Source organism: Mirounga leonina, unplaced genomic scaffold (assembly GCF_011800145.1).
Source record: "Mirounga leonina isolate KUSES-001 unplaced genomic scaffold, KU_Mleo_1.0 Mir_174, whole genome shotgun sequence".
Taxonomy (NCBI): Eukaryota; Metazoa; Chordata; class Mammalia; order Carnivora; family Phocidae; genus Mirounga; species Mirounga leonina.
The window spans coordinates 5,363,756-5,380,881 of NW_023270451.1; the positions used below are offsets into that span (position 1 = coordinate 5,363,756).

Genomic DNA, 17,126 nt, shown 5'->3' on the forward strand with positions numbered 1-17,126 from the left:
CAGTAAAACCAGATTCCGATGGATTCAGGAAAGCAGTTCACAGAAAAACGTGCCTCCCTTTGGTCTGGATGGAGTGTACATATCTGAGCCTTGTCCCAGTTACTGCAGTGGCCACGGGGACTGTGTCTCGGGGGTGTGTTTCTGTGACCTGGGGTACACTGGTAAGGCTGCAGACATGTGTCTGATGGTTTGTTTGCAAAATACTCATCTCTAGCTACTGTCTTTCATGTTACTTCTTCCAAGGAAATAGATTCTGAGGTGATTCTTCTTTAAGTCCTAGTTGTAGGAATTTGCCACCCAGGCACTTGAGGTGCTAAAAGATCTTTTGTAGTTTTGAGCTGCCTACGGAAAAACAAAACAAAACACAGTAACATCAATTTCACTCCCTAAAGGAGATTTATTTATTAGTAATAGTGATAGTAGTTAACATTGCTTTCGGCTCTACTCTATGCCAAGCACCATATAGTAAGTGCTTTTTATATCATCTCACCGAATTCTAACAAAAACCCTGTGCCATAGGACATAATGTTATTGTCTTGTTCATATTTGAGGAAACTGAGACACAGAGAGACTTAGTAACTCTCCCAAGGGCACGCAGCTAGGAGTCGCTGAAGCTACACTTCAGACTCTGGCAAGTCAGTCTCTAAAACTCAAACCTAAGCTCTTCCTTGACCACTTGGCTGCAAGGGGCTCTTTGGGCTCTTTACATTGCTTTTTATAAGAAATGTAATTTTGTACATGCAAAGTAAAAGTCAGTGTCTGAAATGATAAACCCAAGACTGCCAAAAGAGAACTTTACAAGAGAAATATTTTCTGACCACAGTTACACTTGGCTATTGTTACAAGCAAAAATAAAAAGGGAGCTGAGATTAAAGAGTAAAATTGAAGAAAATGTTATAAGTTTCAAAATCTTTGTAAGGGTCTTTCCTAGAGGCAACTTCAAAAGGATGCTTCCCAGAGATTCAGCGCTCTGCCCTTCATCTGGAGCGTGACTAAAGACAAACATATGTCGTTGCAGGCCTTCTGTGGAGAGTCCTGCCATTCATGGTTTCAGGGGTGTTTTTTTTTTAAATCTGGGATTAGCTCTCCTTATTGATCCTCTGATAGAAGGACAACAAAGGAGCAAATTTTATGGTGGACAAAATCTATTTTTCAGTTTGCCCACATCCTCTTGGTAGCAAGAACCATGGACATGTGTGGTTCCCAGAGTCTCTCTACAAATGAGTAAAAAATGATAGAAGTGGAATCATGTTTTTGATGATGGTAGAAGTGGCCGCATTTCTGACAGACAATTGTGGGATACCGATTTCCATGGGTTTCATGCCCCTAAGCCCTGTGGAAATGCTTCCTTAGCCCATGCTCTCAATGTGCCTTCTAATGTATAATGATTTCAACAAAGCCTCTCTCCCCTATGTATTTCTTTTCTCGGAAGCCACACAAGGAACCTGTGTATCTAATGTCCCTAATCACAGTGAGATGTTCGATAGGTTTGAGGGGAAGCTCAGCCCTCTGTGGTACAAGATAACCGGGGGCCAGGTTGGAACCGGATGTGGAACGCTGAATGATGGCAAATCTCTCTACTTCAATGGCCCCGGGAAAAGGGAAGCGAGGACCATCCCTCTGGACACCAGGAATATCAGGTACAGAGTTTATTGGTACACTTCTCTGAGAACATAGTATTTACCATGCTTTGTGGTCTTACCTGAAACTCTCTGTGCTGTTATTGAAGATTTACATAAAAAGGCTTCTCTACATAGATTCTGATATGTAAAAATGAAGCATAACTTTAAGGCCATAATAAAATAGTTTCTGCAAAATTCTACCGCAATTTGTTAATCAGCCTACAGACATCACTAAAGTCTGTGTGTCTAAGGTATGTCAGCTTGGTTTTCTAAAGTTCTGTGTTACTACAGTGTTTGGTATTACGTTTATATATGCCAGGTGAAATGAAGATTTTTTTTTCAACTTTAAATTCTGTGTCCGAAAATGATGTGTTCCATTGATTGACATTTATTTGTATTTGCTTATTAAAAACTGCTCCAGAAATTTAAAATACCTACACTGACACCTACTGGTAAAATAAATAACTGCTTAAATGAAATAGCACGCTTAAAATAAAACTACTTTTTGTCTTATTATTAGTTAAATTATTTGAGAATCGGAAGAAAGGAAACTGAAGAACTATTTGGAACTTCTAGACCTTGTCCTCACTAAAATCTGGGGTTCTGTGTCACGTTTTTTCCTGCCTTCGATCTCTTTCCCCTTCTGAGTTCTCACAGAGGTGCACCTGTCACATAGGCCCCCTCTGTTGGTTACTGTGGACTGAGGCCTAATTTATATCACACTGAGTGTCAGCGGTGAAAAATTAAACCGTCTGAGTCTAAATCAGTAATATAGGTAATTATGTGGCCCTAAACTAATGTAGCATTCAGCTTCTTGATGTTAAATATTTCCTCATCCTGAATTTCCAAGAATAGTATTATCTCGATTTAAGGAATGAGCATTTCAGTGATTACACTAAATTACATCAGACATCACATTAAAGTAGAGTTCAACTGTTTCCTTTTGTTTAAGTCATTATTACTGTATAAAATTAATGGTTATTAAGTAACCATTTATAAAATGGTTACACAATTAGCTTGCTATATAATCTATATAGTTTCTACTTTTCATATGCCCTTTGTGTTTAAAAGTAATATTTTGGAATTACAGAAGCTTTTTTTTTAATGTGTCAAAACGCAAAAGGTTAAATTTCTTCTGAACTTACCTATTTGTAAGTAAACTGAAGTTTGTGTCCCCCCCCCCCCCAGACTTGTTCAGTTTTATATACAAATTGGGAGCAAAACTTCAGGGATTACCTGCATCAAACCAAGAGCAAGAAATGAAGGTAAGCTATTGTATTTCCTTAGAAATTGTAGTTACTGTGGGCAAATTACTCCTTTTCCTTCCCAGAGTTTGCCAGGATTTTGCAAACTGAGATTCTACCCTGAATCATTTCTTCTCTTCTCTTCTCCATCATTAAATGATTAGCTGCAGAGAGCCATGATCTTTTAGGTTCCTCATCTAGATCCTTATGCCTGGAAAGCTTATGGATCGTGTCAGAGTATATTTGTTTTGATCTGAGTGTATTTGTTTATGGTCAGAGTATATTTATTTTAAGGAATACTATCCCTTTATAACTTTCAAGAGGGAGGAAAAAATAGCAGAGCCTTTTACATTTAGTGTGGGACTAGAAGCTTGTTTGCAAGGGCATTACTGAATGCAGATCAGACTCTATTTCCTGCCCATAAATGTTCTGGGGGTACTAGCATCCTTTGGTAGAAGGAACAGTTCTTGGCAATGATAAACCTTAACTTTTACTAAGCACCTATTATGTGCAAGGCACTGTTCCAAGTGTTCTATCTGTTAATTCATTTAATCTTCATCATACTTCTTTGTCATAGGTATTATTAGTCCTATTTCACAGATGTAGAAACCGAGGCACAGGTAGGTCAAGTAACTTACCCCAGATCATGCAGTCAGTAAGTAGATGAGCAGGGATTCAAGCCACTGATGCTCGTTCCAGAATGGATGCTTTAACCACCCATATCCTGCTTCTCTCTTTGCCCAGAGCTCTGCTTTCTCTAGGCTTCCATACCATCTTCTGCCTCAGTGATTCAGTTCTGAAAGAAATGCAGAAGGCTTATAGCATATATAAGTGGCCTCCGGGAGCTCTGCAGATAGGGGATGCCCTAAGGAACCCTGAATGGGAGTTTTCCTAGCACAAAACCCATGGGCTTCTCAGATGGGTCCTCCTCCAAACCTTGATCTCATGAATGGCACGTGACGAGTTGTGTAGCTTCTGAGTTTGTTATTATCTCAGGCATGACTGTATGACATGTTAAACCCTGCCTGGTAGTCAGTAGAGCTACTGATAGTTCTAATGACCGATCCTGTATGTCCTCGGCCATATTGTCACTGACTGAAAGCTTTCGGGACTTTTTCTGGGTATCTCAGTACTCTTAGTCTAGTAATCATCCAGATCGTCGATTTACTGAAGCAGTGGTCTAGAAACTTTTACAGTTCCCTAATGTCTTCAACAAATGTCTATTCAAGAGTCTGCTGTAAGCCACACATGTTCTAGGCTGTAGATACCGTATCCCCAAACGTCTGATTCATCAGTCATGTTGAGCTAGGTTATGCTGCTGTCACAAACAGCCCTCTAAATCTCAGTGGGTTAAACCAGAAGAAGTTTCTCCTTTGTGCTACATTTTCATCGAGGCTCATCCGAGGTCCTCCTTCCAGCACCCAGGAGAGTGAAGCAGCTGCTGGGTAGATTCTGGATGTTGCCCGCCATGTGGCAGAGGGAAAGAGAGAGTGTGGCGAAGGAGATGAGAAGTCCAAATCACCACGGTCCAGAAGGGGAAGAAGAATCAGAGTGGCCCTCCTACCACAGCATACAAAATCCCTGCCCCGAAGGGTACTTCCCTCCTAGTGAGAGGAAAACACACAAATAAGCAAGATGTCAGATTGACAGCTAGGAGGAAATAAAGAAGCTGGTGAGGTGGACATCTGTTGACTGAGAGATTTGATTTAGGTAAAGTGGTCTGAGAGGGGCGCTCACTGAGGAAGTAACATTTAAATTGAAATCTAAAGGATTGGGGCACCTGGGTGGCTCGGTCACTGAGTGTCTGTCTTCGGCTCAGGTCATGATCCCAGAGTCCTGGGATCGAGCCCCGCATCGGGCTCCCTGCTCTGCAGGGAGTCTGCTTCTCCTTCTCCCTCTGCCCCTCCCCCCGTATGTGTTTTCTCTCTGTCAAATAAATAAATAAAATCTTAAAAAAAAAAAAAAAGAAACCTAAACGATGGAGAGGAGCCAGCAACATGATGAGCTCAGGGAGAGTTTTCCAGTCAGAAGCAGCAGAGGCCACAAAGTGGCAAAGAACTGTGATGTTGGAGAACTGAAGGAAGGCTAGTGTGGCTTGGGACTCATCGAGAATGAGGGGCAGGAGCCCAGGAATACAGGGCCTTGCTAGCCACAGTAGGGAAATGGGGTCTGAGTCCATGGGTCATGGGCACTAACTGAAGGCTTTGAGCCCAGGCAGCAACATAATCTGACTTAAAGTTTTACAAGATCGTCCTACAGAAAGAATAAGTAGTTCAAAACACATAAGTATTTATAGTACACGTGTTTGCCCATGCAGAGGTGTACAGGAGAAGACAGGGTCCTGTCCTGAAGATCTTTTCTGGTTGGAGAGGTAGAGAGCATTTTAACATTTAACCGTTGTAATAAAATTACTATAAAATACTTGGTGGTTGGAACAGTGTAGCAATTGTGTAAGTGACTCTTCTGAAAATTACAGATCTGTGGATATGAGCTTTAAAAAAAACTGACCAGAGTAGACTAGGAAGCATCCACCTGTCATAGAGATGAAGTTCTGCTCGACACTTAACCTCTGACTACAAATGCTGTTGCCTGCCCTGCCAGGCAAATTCCCTGAGGACCCATTTAGGAACAAGCAACTTTCTCTCAACTACTCTTGAGCCATTTTCTTGAACTCCTTGCTAGCCATGTAATTCACATCCTACAGGCATTTCTCAGTCTTTTATTGAAAACGGGTTGTTAAAATGTAAATCTGCCTAAATCCTTGAACCAATTTCTTCCAGTTGATGAAAGTACAGATTTTTTTACTTACTCAAGCTGAAGCATTAATTTACATATTTGGAATTAAAATCAAAATTAGGCTATTTTCAATAAGAGTGGGCAGAACACAGATGGGGTTGTAATTTAAAAAGAAAAATGTGATGCCCGAAACACTCGGGAGATGAGCTAAAATGGCTTTGTTTTTTTCAGACGTGCAATGTGTCAGATGACACAGCTAATGGGGCTCAGCAATTTATATAAAATAGAGATACTGCTGTTTCCCTTTCTGGCATTCCTTCATTGTTTCCTACTTCTGGAAGGCCCTCTGTTATTGTCCTTCGGGCTTGGGTCCTAATCTCTGCAGACCTGGTTGTGTCACTCCTAAAAAAGCTAATGAGGAGAAGGGCTGCAAGCAGAAACCAAATGGAATATGGACCACTTGAGTGGTTCTTCTCATGTACATCTGAATCCTCTAGGAAGCTTAAAAGGCAGATTCTGATTCAGCAGGACTGTGACGGTATGGTGCATAACAAATTACTCCGAAACTGAGCTGTTTAGCACCACAAACATCAGTTATCTTCTAGTTTCTGTGAGTCAGGAATTCAGGAGCAACTTAGCTGGGTGGTTCTGGCTCAGGATCTTACATAAGGTTGCAGGCAAGACAAAAGCCAGGAGAGGGGCACTCATCTAAAGACCCAAGCAGGGCTGGTGGATCTATTTCCAAGAGGCCTCAGTTTCTCGCTGGGTGGACCTGTCCATAGGCTGCTTGAACATCGTCCCTACTACCTGTCAGCCGGCTCTCCTCAGAGCAAGAGATCCATGAGAGAGCACAAGGGAGAAAGTGCAGAGCCTTTTGTGGCCTAGTCTCGAAAGTCACACACTGTCATTCCCACCATATTCTATATGTTGCATGCAAGTTACTAAGTCCAGTGGCACTCAAAAAAAAAAAAACAAAAAAACAAAGGGGGGGTATTAAACTCTACTTTTTGAAGGGAAGAATGCCAAAGAGTTTGTGGACATGTTTTAAAACCACCACAGGTAGGACCTGTTCCCAGGTGATGCAGGTGCCGGTCCTTGGACCATACTTTGAGTAGAAGGTACTAGAAAGGACTAGCCAGTGAGATTTTATTCTCATGATGCTTCCTTTCTGGTACTGTAACCTACCTTCTGAATAGGTCCCCCCCCCCCCAGATAACTCTCTAAATTATTCTCTCTCTCTCTCTCTCATATCTTATTAAATATAAACCATATCAACGCAAATTAATAGCCACAAGAAAAACTAAATTTTGAAGTGTCTGTTCTCTCAGCCACCCAAATTCACATTAAAAGCCAATAGGACATATTTTGAGCAAACGTCAAAGGTTGGAGACTGGGGTTTTGCCAGAAGTTCCTCAACTAGAATAAAGACTAGAAACAGACTACCTTCCATTTTCTTCATGAACTTTACTGTGACTTTCTTCCTCCAATACATGGGTCTATAGCCAGCCACCCACTGAAGCTTTAACTGCCAATCTCTACACTTATATCCATCATGCTCTCTCTCCAGAGAATTCCTGAGCTATTGAGCTATTTTTATCCTCTCATTATAAATGATGGTTTCTTCTATTTTAAATACAGTAAGATTAATTCTTCTAAGAGTTCTAATTTTTTGCATATTAGTCATTGTTGTTCCTCGCATCCTCCCTTGTCAGATGTGGTGACAATAACTCCATGTGCTAACAATTAGCCTTAAAAGGCTGTCTCTGGGTTCTATATTTTATCCTAATAGTTCCTAAAACTTAATTTTAGTAAACTCTTTGTTGCCCAGCATGATAAAAGTATTGAGATCTTCCCATCAGTCAGTAATGAGGAAATTAAAAAGTTACCATATGTTTCATGAATGATTTAAAGTTTTTCAAAAAGGTTAAGGTATAACAAAATTAGTATAACAAATCCAACTTTCCTGAACATAATTTCTGTGAATACTCAGGAAGTACTTCAGGGGGCGCCTGGGTGGCTCAGTCGTTAAGCGTCTGCCTTTGGCTCAGGGCAGGATCCCAGGGTCCTGGGATCGAGCCCCCCATTGGGCTCCCTGCTCCGCAGGAAGCCTGTTTCTCCCTCTCCCTCTCCCCCCGCTTGTGTTCCCTCTCTCTCTGTGTCTCTCTGTCAAATAAATAAATAAGATCTTAAAAATTGGAAGAAAAAAAAAAGTACTTCAGTATCCCCAGTCACAATTATGAGTATGCAGTGCCAGTCTTAGTAAGAACAGTTACGGAATAGGCAGTTAGATAGATGCCCAGAAAGCCTTCTGCCCCTCCCATCAATAACAACAGATAGATGGATGGATGGATAGATAGATCAATCGAAAGATCGATAGATATCCTGTCGATGCCCATCATTGGCTTTTTTTTTTTTTTTTTTTGCATTCAACCTTACCCTTTCCCTGTCCTCCTTTAAAATAAAAAAGTTTCAGGGCGCCTGGGTAGCTCAGTCAGTTAAGCGTCCAACTCTTGATCTCAGCTCAAGTCTCGATCTCAGGGTCGGGTGTTCAAGCCCCATGTTGGGCTCCACCCTGGGTGTGGAACCTACTTAAAAAAAATTTATAATACAAAAGTTTCCAGGAGAGGCAGCAGGGCCAGTGCATATGGTCCTGTAACTTGAATGTGCAGGTCACTAAATCATGTCACTGTGGTAACAGGTGGAGGAGGGATATTGGGTAGATGGGGTAGGTATAGAGGGAAAGGTTGACACAAAAAGGAGAGTAGAACTAATATTGAATGGGAGTGAATTTTCTGCTTTGCTATTTAGTAATTGACCTCATTCCAGCTTCAGTTACCAAAGCCTGACAAAGTATGAAGGGCCAGTGAAAGGATCTTTCTGCGTAATAGAATTTTCAGATTGGGCCCTGTTTACGTCTGGTGCTTCGGCAGAAAAGAGCCCTACTTGATTTTGTGCTGGGAAGTTGAGATATTTCTTCTGAGTGTATAATAATGAGATGAGACTTGGTAATGTTCAGGACAGAATCTAAAATTCAAATACATGATCTGCAGTGGATTTTTACGTCCCCCTTACCAGCCCACTCATCATTCATACAAAGCTGAATAGTTTTTAAAAGAGCTTATGTTTTTGTTTTTGTTTTTTTCTTCTTCGTCTTCCATTTCCTGGGAGTCGGTGCACTAGAAACTGTCAAGGAATTGATGAGCCTTCAGGTCTACTAATTCATTCCTAGGGAGTTAGATGAATGTGCCCTCGTTCTATGAGATGCAATTTGAAGTTTCTGCTGCAGTCTTGCCATTTAAAAAATACTGTTCCTTGCCCTTTTTTGCCTCTAGGAAAGCTGTCCAAGTAACTGGATTTATGTCTTTTAACTCAGGGCTTGTTGTTCAGTATTCAAATGACAACGGGATACTCTGGCATTTGCTTCGAGAGTTGGACTTCATGTCATTTCTGGAGCCACAGATCATTTCCATTGACCTGCCACGGGAGGCGAAGACCCCCGCCACAGCTTTTCGATGGTGGCAACCCCAACATGGCAAGTTACTGCTCACTCCACCCTTCCCGGTGGCCTTGAGAACATATGGTTAAAGCCGCATTGTACCATATGCTTCTTAATTTGCTGTCAGTTTCCTAGACAATTTGATTTAAAAGCATAGTCATAAAGATATTCATATAGCTATATAACGAACTTTCTCTAACTGCCTGTATTCATCGGATTTCAGGGAAACATTCAGCCCAGTGGGCCTTGGATGATGTCCTTATAGGAATGAATGACAGCTCTCAAACTGGGTTTCAAGACAAATTTGATGGCTCCATAGATTTGCAAGCCAGCTGGTACCGAATACAAGGAGGTCAAGTCGGTATTGACTGTCTCTCTATGGATACTGCTCTGATATTCACTGAAAATATAGGTACATATTTTCACCAGATAAAGGGAGAATATTTAATTAACTAGAGGACTAAGTTAACTAAAACCCAAGAGGAGACTCTCTAATGCAAAACTGTGTACATAACTGCCTGGGCTGAGGGAGACTCTGGAAAGAAAGGAGTTGGGTTGACTTCTAAAATAACTTGGTGCGTCCAGCTTGCCTTAGAACCATCCTTCGTGCATGATCTAACTAAGGTTTCCTAAAAGAGCAATAAAATCTCTCTTGGAAGACATTCCCGTGTCTCATGATTTGCAGAATTGCAGATAGAATGCAATCCTAGATGGTCATGCTTTTCAAATTAGCAGCCTTCCATGGGTCCAAGCCTCTGCTAACCAAAGAAAAGCAGTTATTGTGGGATGAAAAGTCACTTCAGTTAAGACAGGATCCTTGTTTGCTCCTGAGCATGTTTATTACAAGCACAAATGCCAGATAAGCAAAGAGAGGACCATTGTATACTACCGTTCAACTTCTCCCTTTTCTTGTAGGAAAACCGCGTTATGCCGAGACCTGGGACTTTCACGTGTCGGCATCAACGTTCTTGCAGTTTGAAATGAGCATGGGCTGCAGCAAGCCCTTCAGTGACGCCCACAGCGTCCAGCTCCAGTATTCTCTAAACAATGGCAGGGACTGGCATCTGGTCACCGAGGAGTGTGTGCCTCCCACCATTGGCTGCCTGCACTACGCAGAAAGTTCTGTGTACACCTCAGAACGATTCCAGAATTGGAAGCGGATCACCGTCTACCTTCCACTCTCCACCATGTGAGAACTGTTGTGTGACTTCATGTCAGAATGTTAGGTTCCTGTCACGTCATTTGAAAATAATTGTGATTCCACTTAGCAATTCTGACTCACGATAATTATGCAGGGAGTCTGCCAGGCCCGGGGGGTGCGGGGAAGTACCAGATGCTTGGGGTTGCAATTTTTTAATGTGTCGGTGAGTTCCAAAAGTTTTACGGGTCTGAACTTTTCTGTTCTTTGGCAACAGGAAGGCTGCCCACCAGACTCAGTTGTAAAAATAATCTTGTTCTGTTGTAAAAATACCCAATAACCAGAGTGATATTTGTTCACATGGAGCAGTATGTGAAATCATCACATGTGGAAGAATAGTAGCCTTAGTTTCTTTTTTTTTCTTTATTCTCAGTACCACAGTGAGAGTAAAAAGTTGGTTCCTTTGGAACGCTCATACTGTTTTTACATCTTTCTTCCCCTCCCTGGGATTTCAGATCACATTCAAGAGTTGTATTAGGGCTTACAGCAGGCTCCCTCGTTTGTGGTTTAGGCATTAGGATAATTTGGGGATCTTTCTAGGAGCTGGTGTGTCCTGGGGCGGCTGGTCAGAGATCGTGCCGTCCTGGGACTGCTCCCCTCCGGTCCCTGCCTCACCCTGCCGCTACGCTGTTCTGAATTATAGGCAAGTTGGCTTCTGCAGGCTACGTTTACCAGGCTCCTGCATCTGCTGGCTTCCTGGTAGATTTAGTGGCACAACCTGGCAAGATAGGCAGAGTGGAAACGGAGATAAAACAACGTATCCCTCCCTTTCCCTTTCTGTCTCAAGTGCATCTTGGCCAACCTCAGTGGCTCCCGCTCCCCAAAGATGGCTCCCCGTGGGACCCTGGCCCCTGGGCACCCCCAACACTGTCTCCTCCCTGTGTCCCTCCAGCTTCGGACTTGTAGCGGCTTCCCAGCTTTCGCCCAGCTCTGGTCTCCTCACCGCCGCTGTTGGCTTCTCAGCTCTGGCACTGACCATAACCTCCAGGTCCTTGTGTTAACGCTGTCTAGATTAAATACTCACAGTGGTTTCCATTTTGCTGATTCGATTCTGACTGAGAGGTGTACAACCAAATGGCAGAAGAAGAAATGTAGGAAACCAAAGCATTTTAGCATTTAACCTAAAATGGTTTCCTGTGGACCCCCAGAGCTTTAAAGAGTGCTTACTGGGAGCTCATTTATTCGCTTTATTGTTATTCAACAAACGTTTATTGAATATCTACTGTGTTTTAGAACTCTAATGCAAAATGAATAAGCTGACGCCAGGATCCAAAGATCTATTTAGGATAGTGGACATCTCAGCAGTTATTTATGACATAAAATGGTGACATTGATAATACTCAGGGATGTTATTGAAACTCAGGGGGAGGGGTACTACCTAACTGAGGGAGCTTCCTGGAGGGGCCCATCTCTGAACTGAGTGAGGGAGCAGAGCCTGTGGGGTGAAGAGGGCTTGTGGGAAGGCATGCTGCCGCTTGGCGTGGACCTTCCCTTCGTTGGGGAATCACCGGCAGGGTGTTAAGGGGAGGTAAAGCCACCACACCAGCAGCCATGTTGTGCTGAGGGAGAATTTGTGTCGGGAAACAATGGCACTTGAAATGTCACTATTGAAATTCTACTTCAAGATTCCACATTCCAAATAAGTGACTCACCGACCTCTGCTGTGCAGCCTGTTCCTAAGCGAGGGGCTGCTACTGCGGTTTGGCCCAGGCTGCGTGTATTTCTGGATAAGGTGATCTTCTGACAGTGAATTCCAAATAGCAGATTGCAAATAGAATGGAAAACACGGGCGTGCATCATATCGTTCGGGCCCTCACCTCTCAGGAGCCAGGCCTCAGGCACCAACACGGAGGCAGAACTTCCCTGGGGTTTCCGTTTCCAGTCTCAGAAACCATTTAGGGACAGTAGCGCAGGGACCTCATGCCCAGAACTTCGTGAGATTCCAGCTTCTCCTCGTGTTTCTCATCCATTCCGCCTCTTCCCTCGTTCTGAATGGCAGGAAAAGCCTGAAAGCAAAACCCCAGATTCAGCGCGTAGTTCAAACACATAATAAATCGCTAGTCTGAGATAACTTTCCCACCCCAGGTGAGTTAGGAGACACTTGTCTGAAAGGAAGGGTGAGATATTTACAAACCATGTTTTCTCCTCTCGTTGGTGGATTCAGCAGGAAAGAGCATCCAATACTTGGTGTGAGAACTAAGTGTCTCCAAGAGGGAACTAGAACTTGGAGGAGGGCTCTTCAGAGCGAAAGGGGAGTTAAAAGAAATGCTCTCCTGCTTTCAAGGGTGCGTGTCGAACCAAGTGTGTTATCTTTGGTTAGATCTCCCAGGACCCGGTTCCGGTGGATTCAGTCCAACTACACTGTGGGGGCTGACACGTGGGCTATTGATAATGTCGTGCTGGCATCCGGGTGCCCCTGGCTGTGCTCGGGACGAGGGATTTGCGATGCCGGACACTGTGTGTAAGTCAATGAAACGGGCAGTTTCTTTTTCACAATGCAAAAACAAAAACGGCTTTCGAACTCACGACAGATAATGCCTTTCCTCCACTCCTTTTTTTCTCTTAGATGTGACCGGGGCTTTGGTGGTGCCTACTGTGTGCCCATCGTTCCTCTGCCCTCGATTCTTAAGGATGATTTCAACGGGAACCTACATCCCGATCTCTGGCCTGAAGTGTATGGTGCCGAGAGGGGGAATCTGAATGGTGAAACCATCAAATCTGGAACATCACTTATTTTTAAAGGGGTCAGATAAGATTCTACTTCTCTACTCTGCTACTGAGATTCCTTCCTTCCCTCACTGCTCCACACAAATGAGTTTCTGAACCTGCTCAGATGGTGCATTATTTTATACAAGGCTGTTGTCTTCTAGCCCAGACCGTGTTTTCTCCTCTGTTCAGCATAATCATTCTTTAGCATCACTTAGGCATAAAATCTTTCCTCTGCTTTGGTGATCAGACCTTCATTACTTTCTGCTGCAATTATATATGTGTGTGTGTGTGTGTATGCATATATGTATACACACACACAAATGCGTATGCAATTTCTAGAATCTTGAATTCTAGAATGTAGCGTTTTATGTGTTATTGAATATATAACTTGCAGAACTGAAAAAAATGATTTTATAAAAGGTCTTTGCTTTTTCCTTTCTTTTTTTTCCCTTTCCTTCCTGCCAATAGAGCCCTTTCGTGACTTTAAGAAAACCAAACATTTGAATCAAGTGAAAAAACATTCTCAGACATTGTTAGTCTATTTTTGTATTTCAGCCCAGGTGTCTGGTGAGAGGGATATTAAGCAATTGTGTGAAACACTGTACTGGTTGGCACATCTTTCTATGTGAATACATGCTATAGAGAGAGAAAAAACACTTAGGGGGTCGGAGAGATTTACAAGTCCTTTCCATCCACATTTCAGGATGGAAGCTGCTGGTTTTTGCGTGTGTTTTTTTTCAGTCTTGTCGGAGGCATTAGCTCTGATTACCACTAGCTCACTTCCGATCTGCTTGTAGCATTGACAAGACCAAAAAGCAGGAGCCCTGTGACTTTTCATGATTTAAATATCTTTACCTGATAAATTTTTAAGCAGTGGGATTAACCTGGTCCCTAGAGCCTAAGAAGAAGGAAGACACAGAGTGTTTTCTGTTTTCCCTTTAGCCATCCAAATGCAAGAGCAACCAAGCATTATATGTATTAGACGTATTGCCTGTCAGCTCTGCAAGATGTAGAGTGGGCCATTCAGTAGGGTGCAGTTTGACCTAGAAAGGCATTCTTTCGTTAAAAAGGAAATGATCGTCTCTTTTGAATGTTTATAGATTCAGGAGTACTATCAGCTATTAAAATAGCTCTTATATGCCAAAGAACTCCCACATTTAGTACAAATGGATTAATGAACCTGGAAAAGAGATGGGAAAAGAAACCTATCTGTGTGAACTAGAATATGCACAGAAGCAGGGCTTGACATTTCCACCATGTAATTAATATCAAGTGCTGAGCTACAAGCAAATACTACAAACATGAAAGATACTTTCATATACCTTGTGCCCACTTTCAACATAACTGTTCCTACAAGATGTAGTGTGCAATGGTCCTTTGATGGCTGATATGTATTTGCCCATGGGAACAATTTCATACTTAAGTTCCATAATCAAGGGGGAAGAGTCATCATAATCCTTTAACTTGATGTTAGCAAGTGATCTTTATTAGCTGGATCTTTCAATTACCCACCTCAAAGCTTATTCCTTGCAAGTTGAAGAAGCCACCTTTCCTCATCACCTCAACCTCCACGTGGCACCAAGATGTAAAACCATTCGAGGCTTTGTGCTTGTCAGGGTACACGGGAGAGAGTGTCTCTCAACAGTGAAACATGAAGAACAGGCATTGACCAGGTGTCACGGACTGAGCAGGGCAGTGAGTTATTAGGGTAAAAATAAAAAACAACAAAGACTGGAAATATAAGGCTTTTACAGGGCAACCTTCAATCCTGGAAGTTTGAATTGATGCTTTGTGAAGTTCAGGGACAGGTATACATGCCGCTACTTTTTCATGACAGTATTAAATAATTCTCAAACTCTAAATTTAGCACCATCTGGATTTCTTCTCCCAAAAGCAAAAGGTGATTTAATAAACGAAACACTGGTATCCAATAAAGGCTGGAAGATAAGTTACACAGTCTGACAAATCTGGGCTCAAATTGTGCCATCAACACTTTTAAGCTCTGCAATCTTGAACAAGTTACTGTCTCTGAGTTTCAGTCTCCTTCTCTGTATCATAAAGATAATAATATCTTGCCCTTACGAGTGCGATGTGTGTTAAAGGAAAAAGGTGTCTGTTTTAGAACCTGGCATATTACAGGCATTGAATAATTCAATAATACGATTGCTATTAGAAAATTAGTTCTATTTAAAGTTTTTCAGTTATTGAGGATTTTGTGCTGGGTAATAAGAGAAAGAGGGCAAATTTGCTTTCTCTAGCTAAAATTACATTTGGTGTTTATTAGTTGACAATTAAGAAATCCAGGGGTGCCTGGGTGGCGCAGTTGGTTAAGCGTCAGACTCTTGGTTTCGGCTCAGGTCATGATCTCAGGGTCCTGGGATTGAGCCCTGCCTCAGACTCCCTGCTCAGCAAGGAGCCTGCTTCACATTCTCTCTCCCTCTGCCCCTCCTGCTCATTCTCTCTCTCTCTCAAATAAATAAATAAATCTGGAAAGGAAGGGAGGGAGGGTGGGAAGGAGGGAGGAAGGAAGGAAGGAAGTGTCCACTCAATATCACACAGTCCTATACCACCAAAGAGTCACTTCATTCATAAGTCACAGCTAAGATGCTAAAAGGCTTATTTGTACCTTAGGACATTTGCATAGTGAAATTCTATTTTACTAGCTATCACTGCAGTCCTGTGTACACACAGAGAAAACAAGCTATGGGGCTGTCAGTCCCAGGCAACCAGAAATAGTTAATTAGCAGAAGAAATTACCAAAGCTAATGTGATAGCTTTCTTCCTTCTTTGGCTTCTCTGCATGAGCAGTTATAGCCGAGGCATGGGGACTTGCTTATTATGCCTTATTTAACCTCCAGCGGGAGGGTGTTGTGTCAGCCTGGATGAGAGCCTCCCAGCGTGGTCAGAGTGCACAAAGGAGTAGTAAGTCCCTGTGACTCCCTGGAACACTGAAAAAGTTACCTCTTAGTTCCCAACTTCCAGCAGGAGCACTTGGCAGAGACTTTCCATCTGTTTCCTCATTACTCCCTTCATGGGGTGCTGTGGTCAAAGGAGGCTACTTTTTAAAAAAGCCTGCAGATAGGTAATGCTGTCATTTTTGCACTGCTTTTTATAAAAGTCACAGCAAAGTGGGATGTCGAGTTGAGAATATGAAACTGGGTTACGCAGTCTTAAGAAATGAAAGCCTTAAGAAAGGGGAAATGATCCATTTTTCCTTTTCAACTGCACCCACCATTGCTTCTGGATCCTTACATGTATGTATCTATTACTTAGCTAATGCAAGTTAGGTGTATAAAAGTCAAACGAAAATAATTCTGCAGATGAAATAAGGTTGTTCAACGTATATGTTTGTGTTTTCAGGAAGGACTGAGGATGCTTATTTCAAGAGATCTAGACTGTACCAATACTATGTATGTCCAGTTTTCACTTAGATTTATAGCAAAAGGTAAGTCATTTCTGTGGGTAGAATTCATTATTTCTCTTCAAGAGAACTCCCCCTTGCCTTACACAATTCCTTCCCCACAAAGAAATGATAGATTTGAGGCCCATAAGTTCTGTTACATGGAAGAGCTGACATAAATATAAGTAAATAAATGTTCATAGATGTGCTTCTATAATGTAAATTCATCTTAATATAAGGGTAAGATAACTACTGATTTTGCAAAAATTTCATATAGCTGTAGTAATCATACTAATTCTATGGTAGCTAGATTTATCATTCTGTCCCTGAGTCTTTTTTCCACCACGACTTCCTAGGTATAAGAATTTTAAATTTTAAAAATTTAGCTTGTGGACATTTTGAATTTTCTTTTATAGGTGTGAGCCCCCAAAAGACAACTCTTTGCCATTATGACCTTTCATATTAACTAAGTCATTTCCTCAACAAATAACGCCCTTTGGATATAATAAGCTTTCAAGTAGATTTTTGTTTGTATCCTGAGATTTAAGTGTTTGACCATTTGTAAAATTGTGATGCCCGTGGAAGCAAAATTCTCTGATACAAGATTTCCTAAATGAAATACAGAAAGATCTGTGTTCATATCTGAGAAAGAGAGGGAGATACTGTTGTGTGAAAATCTGAGATCTGGTGTGCGTTTTGAGATACAATCATCCGGAAAGCT

The 17,126-nt window shown here is 42.1% G+C and overlaps 1 protein-coding gene across 1 annotated transcript in view; it reads left to right on the forward strand.

The window, feature by feature from the left end:
• Positions 1–17,126, forward strand: part of RELN (reelin) — a 523,500-nt gene that overhangs the window by 429,885 nt on the left and 76,489 nt on the right. Inside the window, exons 29-37 of the mRNA XM_035020402.1 lie at positions 4–161; positions 1,433–1,640; positions 2,811–2,887; positions 8,976–9,134; positions 9,322–9,510; positions 10,014–10,287; positions 12,617–12,757; positions 12,863–13,040; positions 16,366–16,450. Of these exons, the coding sequence (XP_034876293.1) occupies positions 4–161; positions 1,433–1,640; positions 2,811–2,887; positions 8,976–9,134; positions 9,322–9,510; positions 10,014–10,287; positions 12,617–12,757; positions 12,863–13,040; positions 16,366–16,450 (1,469 nt within the window). The remainder of the gene's footprint in view (positions 1–3; positions 162–1,432; positions 1,641–2,810; positions 2,888–8,975; positions 9,135–9,321; positions 9,511–10,013; positions 10,288–12,616; positions 12,758–12,862; positions 13,041–16,365; positions 16,451–17,126) is intronic.